General features: G+C 51.2%; 1 protein-coding gene across 1 annotated transcript; it reads right to left on the minus strand.

Moving 5' to 3' along the window:
- Positions 1–222: 222 nt before the first annotated feature.
- Positions 223–7,799, minus strand: RHCG (Rh family C glycoprotein). Its single transcript, XM_030228558.2, has 10 exons — positions 7,610–7,799; positions 4,064–4,250; positions 3,614–3,764; positions 3,136–3,283; positions 2,586–2,752; positions 1,776–1,913; positions 1,284–1,420; positions 624–748; positions 383–456; positions 223–288 (listed from the first exon to the last, which is right to left on the minus strand). Exons 1-10 carry the CDS (start codon positions 7,794–7,796, stop codon positions 223–225), a joined length of 1,380 nt encoding a protein of 459 aa, XP_030084418.2. The 5' UTR covers positions 7,797–7,799.
- Between the last annotated feature and the right edge of the window lie 3,394 nt (positions 7,800–11,193).

Consider the following 11,193-nt stretch of genomic DNA (forward strand, 5'->3'; position numbering starts at 1 on the left):
CACATCCCATCCCTGTGCCGCACATCCCATCCCGCTCGGCCGCTGACACACGGCAGCACAGGCCTGGAAAGAAGAACACGACTTTTTTATATCCACAGCAACTCGTTACAAAAGCGGCAGAGTAGGGCAGAGCCCTGCGGTCACGGGGAGCAGACGATCCTCCGGCGCGGCAGCGGGGCTCGATGCTGCGGAGGGGTATGCGGGCGGGCGGCGGGGCGCGGCTCAGGGCGAGGCGGGCTTGTCGGGGTTGTGCATGTGGTACACGTCGCTCTCCTCGTCCTCCGGCACCTGCGGCAGAGCCCCCTGAGCCCCCCGGGCCGGGCCGCGGGCCGACAGCGCCATCTCGTGCCCCCCGCCCCGCTCCCGCTCCCGCCCCGCTCACCTCCCAGTAAATGCCGTCCTCGAAGCAGTTCTCGGCCGCGGCTTCCCCCCAGATGGGCAGCTTCAGGATGCCCCCTGCGAGGAAGAGGGCAGGGCGGTGGGCACGGGGGGATGCGGGTGGTCCACCCAAGGGGGCAAACGCAGCCCTAGCACGGCGCTCGGTGCCGTCCCCCCGGATGGATCCGGCACATGGATGCCGCTGTTTCAGCATCCTCCCTCCTGCGTGCTGCCCTCCGGCTTACCCACGATGGCTCCCCCAGCAAATGCCATCAGCAGAGACACCACAATGCCGGCTGCCTGGAAGCCTCCCTGAATACTGGGTGTCCGCGTCTGGTACACGCCCGTGAAATCAAACGCCTTGATGAACCTGCCGAGGGCAGAAATGGTGATGACTGCCCCTGGCAGGAGGCATTCCCCAGCTCCGGAAGAACCATGTTGCCCCGCTCTCTTGGGAGCTCTTCCCTAGCCCCATCCCTCTTCTGCAGTGGACCAGGAGAGTGTTGCAATGACCAAAACACCGCTCACTTCTTTCTCTGACCCCTGGCAAAGCTTTACCAAGGAGGAGCCCAAAATGTAAACATTCTCATTGTAATTCAGACTTTTAGCCTTACCTGACCCCACAAAATAATGCAGGGGAGAGGGAAAAGCACTTCCCTCCCCACTGTGGCCCAGAATCATGCCGAATAGCAGGACTGTGGCTCACTTTATGAGGCCACCAAGAGTCAGCTGCATAAGATGAGGCTACAATTCAGTAAGCCAAACACAGTCAGTGCAACCCATGTTTTTGAGGGATAGCTCTGGGCAACTGAACTATTAACAAAAGCTGTTATTTTCTCCCTGCTCCCAGCCCACAGAGCTTCAGGTAAAATCTGTACTCAGGGAAGATTTTCAAGCCATCTTACCCTTCCTTTCCATACACATCTTCCGTGGCTGCAGCTGCTGTGATGGCCCCCACAATGCCCCCAATAAGGCCTGGCATGGCATGGAGGTTGTGGATGCCACATGTGTCCTGAATGTGCAACCTAGACTCCAAAAAAGGCTGAGGGGAAGGGAAGTAGAGAGAGATCAGGGAACTGAGTGTGGCCCTGGAAAGGATTAGTTTCTTCCATGGAGGACTGGGATAAGCAGAGAAAGAAGAGAGATATTGTATCCCATTAAAGACCTAAAGACTTCTAGACAAAGATGTAAGCCAAGCTCAAGATAAACTAACAACATACTCTCCAAACACGCTCCTGTTGGGAGTCTGAAACTTCCTGAGCATTTTGGGGCAGTGAAAGGAGACAGAAGTGCATCTCACAAGGGATTCTGGAAAGCAGGAACCGTCATAGGGAAGTGAATCCATTCCTGGTCTCCTCAGCAGGACCAGGGCTGCAGGCCCCTCAAGCAGCACTCACCGTGAAGTAGACATAGCCCAGCGTGGACACGATGCCAGAGATGGAGCCGACAATGAGGGAGCCATATGGAGTCAGCATCATCTCGGCGCTGGTGCCCACGGCCACGCCGCCGGCCAGCGTGGCATTCTGGATGTGCACCTGCAGGGGCAACCACTCTGCCTTGGCATCTCAGGGAGATTGCAATTGCTCAGGGATGGTGCAAATGGCAAAGCGGGAGAATCAGCTCTGAAAATGTTTCCAGAGGAAATATCAGGGCCCATTTTCCTACTTGGTGGTGAAAAACAAGAAAAGAACAGGCAGCTTCTGTCTGTAGCACAGGTGCACAGAGACTCCCACTCCCCGTACCACACACGTTCTTTGCATCCACAGATCTGGGTGGGGAGTTGTGATGAGATGGAAATTGTCTCACCCGTGTGTCATGCAAGCTCTGCTGTCACAGAGACTTGTCACCCACACATCCAACACGTACAAGTCAGCCCCCCGATTGCTCACGAGCTGCTGCGCAGGCCTTGTTTGATGGGGAGAGCTGCCAAAAAGGGCTCTGCAACGTGCCCAAGAGCAAGTCCAGTCCCTGCTGTGATGGGTCCACCACAGGCAGGGCAGCACCCCACACCTCAAGCCCTGCAGGACCCATTCCCACTTTCTTATTCAATATAGCCTCAGAGTTTCTGCCTGGATGCTGGTTTCACCATCATCTCCAGACACCCTGTGTCTATTCAGCAAAACACAAGTGCCAGTTGTTTCCTAGACCCTTGATCAACCTCAGTATATGTCCCTGGGGCAGTGCAGGGCTCTCTGCTCCCATCTTACCATGTCAAGCTTGCCCTTCTTTTGCAGCATGCTGGAGAAGGCCATGGTGGTGAGGACACAGGCGGCCAGCGAGCAGTACGTGTTAATGGCAGACCTGTGCTGGGCATCCCCGTGGTCAGAAATGGCTGAGTTAAAACTGGGCCAGTACATCCACAGGTACAGGGTACCTGGTGGGATGGGGTAGATGGGATGAGGAAGAGAAAGGGAAAAGAGAGAATGCAAGGATTGAAAACAAACCCCTACTGCACAGGGGGAAATTACATCCCATAGTCCTGCTTCCCCAGCTCCGCACCCGCCATGATGAAACCAGCATCAGGAAAGGCTGGCACAGAAAGGGAACCAAAATGGATCCTTATCTTCCCAGGCACCATCTCAGCCCAGCCACTGATGAAGGGAGCTGAGTAATTCTGAAATGTGAAAGACCTCTGTGATACAGAGCTCCTCAACTCCATATCCTGGTTTCAGTTACTCCCAGAGACACAAGAAGAACCAGCCCTGTGCAGCCCAGTGCTCCCCATGCAGCAGCACCCCGAGATGAGGGCTGGCTCACCAATCATAGCAAAGAGGTCAGAGTGGTACATAGAGCCCTGCTTGTCCTTGCTCTGCTCCAGGTTGGGTCTGTACAGGATCCGTGTCACCGTGAGGCCAAAGTAGGCTCCGAAGGTGTGAATGGTCATGGAGCCACCTGCATCCTTTACCTGCAGCCATGGGAAAACAGAGGTTTGCTTCTGCAATCACCACTTGTTCTGGAGCTGAGGCTTCATTTGCATTATGCCCAGCTTGTCTGTGCACTTGTCAGAGGGACCCAGCACTTCTGAATTGACAGGATTACGTGTAAAACCCCAGAAGATCTCCTTTCTTAGGGAATCAAGACCCACTGCCCCTCTCCTTCACAATCTGCCTACTTTTTCTGTCTGAATTATTTCATTTTAAATGCTTATGAAGGCAGTGGCTTGGTGAGGCCACAGCAAAGGGAGAGGTGCAGAGAGAAAGGAGCAGAACAAAGCAGGTACTACCTAAAGCCTTACATGAAGAAGGTTGAGGAGGATGTACTCATTCACTGAAAAGAGTGTGACTTGAAACAAAGTCATGACAAGGAGCTGTATGGGGCTGGTTTTGCCCAGGATGGCCCCAAAGGCGATGCACACAGAGCCCACGCAGAAATCAGCATTGATCAGGCTGGAAAAAGGGAAGGAAATTTGTGGTTTAATAAGGAAAAACTTCTCTGTAAATCACTCTTACCCACCCCCAGCTCTAGAGATCCCACCTGAAAATGAAGACATGATTAGGAGACATCCCTGGATTATTTCCCACTGACCTTCCTCCCATCCTCACACCCCTACATTAACATTATTCAGGTAATGTGGATGATATGTGTTCCCAGCACTGACATACAGGTGTTGCCAACTGCTTGGCTCATTCCAGCTCTTCTACTGACCAGGCCAGAGGAGCCATCCCAGAGCCCAACTCCTCCTTACTTCTCCACTCCAATGAGGATCTTCCCATCCTTGAAAGAGTGGAACCAGCCTTGCATCAGGAGGGCCCACTGGATCCCAAAGGCAGCAAGGAGGAAATTGAAACCCACAGCTCCAAATCCATAGCGCTTGAGGAAGGTCATGAGGAAGCCAAAGCCCACAAAGATCATCACATGGACATCCTGGAAAGCTGTGCAGAGGGAAGGGACTGTCAGCTCTGCGAGGACAGCAGGGCTGCGAGTGCCACATGCATTTGGTGTTGAAAAGAAACTAATTACATCAGTAGCAGCAGGGGGGAAATTCAAGAGAAAATGCATGTTTGCCTCATGTCCCCATGTTTCCAAGTCTGAAAATGGCTCAGCTTTTAGAAACTGGCTTTTGGTTAAAAGGCTCGGCCTTTAAAGTAAATGTTTACTAAAAGCTGTGTGCAAAAGAAGACCTGAGAGTGATGGAGTGTACAAAGGAAAACATTTTTCTATTGAGATTGTTTTTTCTCCTTTTGTGAAAAACTCAAAACCATCACGTGAAATAAACAGTAAAGTTTTGTTAAAATACGTAAATGGCCATTTTGGGTAGATCCGTTCAGTGCAGGGTCCTGGTGATGGCTCAGAGCAAGGAGAGCACAAGAACAAGGAAAGTTTACAAATACATTTTTAAATGCTTCAGAAATCAGCAGCAAAATACCTTTGAGAGCAGAAACCCACCGTGTGAGATTTTTAGTGCTCAAACCAGAGAGACCCAGTTCTTCCCACTAATGGTCAGACCTGCTCACCTGAGCCCCTCAGATGCCCTTCCCCGGGGGAAACCAGATCTGTGTGAGCCTCTTGAAAGACCTTCTTGGTATAGTAAACCTGCTGTACTTTTTAATGCTGCACCTTTCTATCAGATAAGCATTCCTCTGCAACTAAGTGAGCTGAAACACTTGCATACTTACAAATTGAACCATGCAAACCCTAACACTGCAGGTCACTCAGCCAATGGAAAGAACAGGAGACCCAAGGCTGGGATACCCCTTGGGAGACTCCTGCCAGCAAAACCTGCAGAGAGAACTGAGGGAGCCAAACCAGAATGTTCTGCATTTTGCAGTGCAGAAATCATTATAGCCACAATATCCAGCAAAGTCTGTGCACTCAGAGAGGGTGTAAGCTTAGGGCAAAGGAAATTCTGTGGATGCAAGTCTGCTCTACTCCAAAACTGTGCTGAAATCCATCAGCCCCTGGTCCATTTCCACAGGGCTTGTGTCTGCTACTTCCACTGAGGGCGGGGGAAGGCTTGCATGAAGTGCAGCTCTGCAGAAGCTGAGAGTTTTGTCCTTTTGTGCTTTAGAAGACCTTGCAACTCATTTAAGGATGAGCATTTGGACAGGCTTAAGCTGTGTAGTGCCATGCTTATCTGATTGCTTTTAAAAGATGTCCCTCATGTCTATGAAATCACTATTTTAAAAAGAAGGAGCTGAGATCTGCAGCTGGTACTGTTCAGCAAAGGTCACTTCCAAAGCACTTCTCCACATGTCCTAAGAACCAATCTTAGTTACTGTGGTTTTACCACACAATCCCATAGACTTTCCCTCTGCAGCTGTATTTGTTTCCCCTCTCTCTTTTCCAGTGTAAGCAGCACAATATACAGCTAGATTTATTTGCTGCCATTTGCATCATAGATTCATTCTCTCATCCTGAAAGCAGAAATACATAGGTCAGAGTTAATGCTGCGGACTGTGTACCTTCCCAAACCCCAGAGGATCCCATTGTGTTAGACCCTGAATGAACTCAGGAGGAAGAGCAGATCTTTCTTTAAACCACACCCAATCTAAAACCTTTTCTAACCCTTGCCTTTGTTTTCCCTTAGTAAGAATATCATTGTTATCATTCAGAGGCTGTACAGGTATTGCCATGACCTACAGGTTTTGTAAGCCTGCTTTTGTGGCAGGACAATTGCCATAACTATCAAGAATAAGTGTTAGGGCTTTGGGAATGCTCTCAGGGACAAAAAAAAAATCTCATTTTTTTTCCCTAGAGAGCAGATGAGTCACTGGTTACAAAATATCCATGTGCAATCCAAAATGAGAAGGAATTGTCTCACTGACTGGGCCTGGCAATGGGCACCACTGACACAACCACATATTGGCTTCCTGAAACCAGGACAGCTTCCCTCTGCCTGCCGTCCCAATCTTCTCTGGCTTGAAGGACCTGTTCATTTGTCACTCTTATCACTCTGCCACTGCAGACAGGTGCTGTGGACAGCAGTGGTCACAGATATGTTGGTACAAATGATCTTCGGGGGATCAACCACCACAGTCTTCTGAGCAGCACTGGATGCACACAAGGATTAAATTCCAGGGATTGGCCACATTGTCATGTTTGTCCATCTTTGCAGAGAGAGAAAATTTCTGATTAGATAAGGGAGAAAGAACAGCTGTGCTTTTGGGCACGTGAGCTCTTCCTCAGGCCTGAAACAGAAACGTAATTCAAAGCTAAACTGAGCAGTTGCCCTTAGATTGATTTAGTTGTGTTGAATCCATCTTGCCATTTGAGGGGGAATATTTGGCACTGCAGAGCAGGAGTAGGATATGAGGACAGAATAGATGTCACTTCCTTAGCTCCTACACACTCTTTCTTGGACTCCTGATGTCCTCCCAGCACACCAGTGATAAGAGCAGTCCTCAGGCACTGCTGCTGCTTCACACCAACCTGTGTGGGGCTGGTCCCAAGGACAGATGTCCAGGGAGAGTCCAGGGCAGCCATGACCGTACACGAACCTGAAGGCTGACTGAGCAGTGGGTTTCTGTAAACAAATCCTTCTCTCAACTAGCTAATCCTCAGCAGCCACAGGTTGCTATAGCTCCTTTGATTTAGCAGGTGTTTTTAATGGAAACGTTCTAAATAGATGCATGACTCAGGCCTGTTGCTTCCTTGGAAACAATTGCCTACAGAAGCAGCCTGTTCTGAAAGGCTCACAAAGATGACCAGCCCTGGCGATCAAAGCCACCCAGAGGCGTTGGCTGGCCAGAAGAGCTTTAACCTTCTGAATAATTTCTGGGTCACTGTGGTGCAGAACCCAAGAACCCTGGGAACTTGGCAGCTTAGGAGGACTCTGGCACCGAAATGCCAGTAGCTAAAAGGTAATTCACAAGTGAGGGGGTGGATGGAGGAAGAGGAGGAAGATGTCACAGGATCTCAACAGCCGTTCCTCTGTGTGCACAGAAAGGCTTGCTCTGATCCAAAGATGAGGGAGGGGGCAGAAAGCTGAAACTTGCAGAGTGTTGGGAACACGTCAGCCCTATTCCTGGAAAAAAGACGTCACGGCACCCTGCTGACAGAGCCCCAAGGCACCAGAGGGCCATGAGGCCTTTCTCTGGTTCTTTGGTGAACCCCAAGCCAGCCTCAAGACAAGAGCATGACCTTCTAGCAATTGGTGGAGACAGCACCTCTGACAGACTTTGCCATAGGACACGATAGGATGGATGGGATAGATTGGGATGGGATGGGACGGGACGGGACGGGATGGGATGAGGAGCAGCCAGCACAAGCATTAGGCTTCCAGAATACTCACAGGGGTATCGGAAGTAGAAGTCATTCTCCATGTCACTGGTCAGGTTCATCTCCCGTTTCTCCTCCTCCCAGTGCGCATCAGCTTCGGCGCCGAAGCGCACGAAGACCCCGAAGAGGACGATCATGGCCCCCTCCCAGAGCAGGCACACGAGCGGGAGCCGCCAGCGCATGTTGGTGTTCTTCGCCATGCCTTGGTGCTCAGCTGTCCCTGTGCAGGGGCTCCTGGGGCCTGAGTGAGCCCTGGCCCCCGTGCCACCCAGGACCAGGCACATATATAGGTCAGGGAGGGCGAGGTGGGGCCCAGGGAGGTGCCTCTGGCAGGATCACATTTCAGAGCACTGGAGCTTCAGCAGGGCTGTTCCTCTAACCCACCTTCCTCCCCGGGAGGAGGGACAGGCTTCCGCACCTTTCCTCCGAGCTGCTCCAAGCACCTCTGAGCCCTGCCTCCACGGGCACCAGCAGATGTGGAGGCCAGTGTGACTCAGTGTTCAGCCCCCTGCTCTGCCCAGTCCCACACCCCTTCCCTGCCCCTGACAGAGCACCTTGATCGCTGCTGTCCCCTCCTTCCCGGCTCTGTCCCCTCACCCCCTCCCCAGCTCTGAGATCCCCTTCCCCAGCTGGCACTGTGGGTGAAGGCACTGCCCTTTGCTCCAGCTCTTGGCTTTTGGAGAAGCAGCTGAGGTGCAGAACAGGAGGAAGAGGAAGGTGTGCGCTTCAAACCGAGATCCTGCATGAGGGCACAGACACGTGATGGCCCTGCCAAGGCTGTAAGGATGTTCAAGTGACACGTGTTCCATAATTTCCCAACGTGATTAACCCAGAGCATCCTCCTGGCAAGACAAACTGAGCTGGGGCTGCATAACCAGGGCAATACTGTGAGATGGTGCTGGAGGCCTAAACACCCCCTTCTCTAGTATGGTTTTCCTTTAATTAACAAACATAAACATAAAAGTCCATTTTTCCTACTGTTTGAATTATGTGCTCTTTCCCCAAAGAGCAAGGCAAGTCCTTCAAACGGATCCCAGCTCCTTCCTCTGCCTGCAGATCCCTGGTTTGCCTGTCAGTCTTCCAGAGATGAAAGACAGCAGCCCAGGCAAGCTGCCCAAATTTGCTGATGGCATCTAATTGTGGCCCGCAGGCTGAGCAAGCAGCACTGATTTTGGTGTTGATTAGGCAATAATTTGAGTTTATTATTTTTTCTTGTGTGCTTTCTTCTCAAAATGACAGATGGCAGAAAAATGCTGTGGATGGTCTTGAAGAGACTGACGGCCACACAAAATCATCCTCCAACCTCATTTGAACCCGTGCAGACAGCAGGATAGAGACAGTGTTGGGAAGAAGAGATAAGACCATCTGCCCTAGCCCTTGCCCTGCAGGAGCAGAGCTCCACGTGACTGGGGTCACTTTTGGGGGGCCTAAAGCAAGTGGATTTTGTTGCTGTCTGAAGGACGAGCTCTCCCTCGAGCAATGCTGCTCAGGGTGTGGTTTTGGGTCTCCCATTACACAGGGCTGTCTGCAGGGCTGTACACACCAGTCCTGGTGAACAAAAGATCTCCTTTTCAGCTTAGAAGGAAGCTGAAATCCCCAGACAATACTTGATCTCTAATTGCTGGAACACCGTTGACAGTTGCATGTTCTTGTACCAGCTATGTGGTAAGACTGGTATTGTGCCCTGCCCTAGAGCAGCCTTTAGACACCTCAAAAAGGCAGCACAGAGGAGTATTTTAAAACAAAAGGGAACTTGCTTAGGTACTGTAGCCACCAGCAGCTACACTTTGTGATTGCTTTAGCAAAAGAGTAACTGCAGAGCTTTTCTAATCTATGCCATCACTGAAATGGCAGAGTCTCCAGAAAAGCAGCTTGCAAAGCCCTTGTGCAGACCCCAGAGGCAGCAGTTCTGTCCCACCTGCTGTCCCCAGCCCCTCTTCCCATGTGTGGAGGCCAGGAACAAAGGCTAATGGCTTTCCTGCTGGCCTGATAGTCTCACCTTGCTGCACTGCCCCTCCTTATCAAGCTGCAGATCAGCACTTTGTCACTGCAGTCCCATCAGGGCTGGCATGCTCCACTGGCTGTGAGAGCCCATTAAAGGACCAGCTTCTCTCCAGGCTCCTTTTCAGGGCCAGGATAGCACTGGGAAGGCTGATGGGGCTGGGCCAGCACGTGTCTGCAGCAGTGCTGGCAGAGCACTTCCTACAGTGGGTTAGATCACCATTGCACCCACCCTACAAGGGTAGTAGGACACACAGGGCAGGTTTCACCATGCCTCAGTCACAAATATCAAAGTGCTTAAATGTCCTGTTGGAAACTTCAGGCTGGTGTGAGCTTGCTCCACTGCAGAATTTTGCCCGTCATGTCCAGCACCCCTAAGAGCCACAAGGTTTCCCCCAAAAATTTCTGGGATGGTGCTGGGGGAGAAGGAACATTTGTCTTTCTGCTCAAGAGATGTGGGACCAGGTCTGGCAGTGTCCAGATCTGTTACCTCGGGTGAGGGTTGTACAGTACTGGTCCCAGCTGGGTCTCTCCCAGTTTCTCACTTTTATGAGAACTAAATATGCTTGAAAGATGTAGAGACAACATCTAAAGCACAGAAATCCCTCCCTCTTGCCTGGAGGTCTTGGGGCAGCTTCACCCTGGATAGGAGGCAATGGGTGCTCCCCAGAATCAGTGCTCAAAGCAGCCACTACCAGTAGTCTTTGGGCACATGGGGTGGAGAAGGCACTGGAAAATGAGAATTTGGGGAGTCCTGGAATCCTTGATGTGAGACTGTCGGCATTGCTCACTATCAAAGGTGACTTGTTACTCGTGCAGGTCCTTGAAGAGTGACCTGAAAGCAAAGCATCTGAGTCAATACAAAACAAAACGTTTTTCCAGGCTGGCTCAGCAGAAAGGCAAACAAACTTTCCACTGGGGCAGGACAGAGGGGAGGTATGAGGGGAGATCAAACAGTTCACTTAGGTCTGGGCTTTCTCATCGTTTTTTTTCAGCCCCCACCATTAAGTATCCCTTGGAGATAAATGCTGGAAACCCAACAAAACAAGGTGAGACTTTTTTGAGCTAAAAAAGAAATAATTATCTGGGTCAAAATGACAACCACACATGAGCCAAATTCACAAATTATTTTTCTTGTGCTCTCTCCTTCCTCCCAAGAAACAGCATTTACCAGCAAGTAAATGATTGTCCAGAAAGAACCCAAGGACTGTTTGAGAGGGAAGCTGGTGTCCTTGTGGAGCAGGCAGAAAGGGCAAATGTCTGTGAAAGCAGCACAAACATGGGACAGCACAAGAAGCAGGGGTGTGAGCAACTCTGGCAGTCACACTGGGAAACAATGTCACCTGGGCTCAGCCAACACCTCTGCTGGCTTTCTCAAGAGCTGGATAGGCTTCCAGAGCAAACACACTGAGGTGGGCAGGAAAGGAGAAGGTGTTTGAGTAGCTAGCAGCAGTTCCTGTGTTGAAAGCTGTCAGACTTTGCTGGGAAACTCCTGTTTGCCCTGGGTTTGTTTCGGGTCCCAGGGGGACTGTGATAAGGCAGGTTTTGGTCACACTCTGCTAAGTATCCTCAGCGGACTGCTGGGACAGACGCCAG

The sequence above is a fragment of the Serinus canaria genome, chromosome 10 (assembly GCF_022539315.1).
Source record: "Serinus canaria isolate serCan28SL12 chromosome 10, serCan2020, whole genome shotgun sequence".
NCBI lineage: Eukaryota > Metazoa > Chordata > Aves > Passeriformes > Fringillidae > Serinus > Serinus canaria.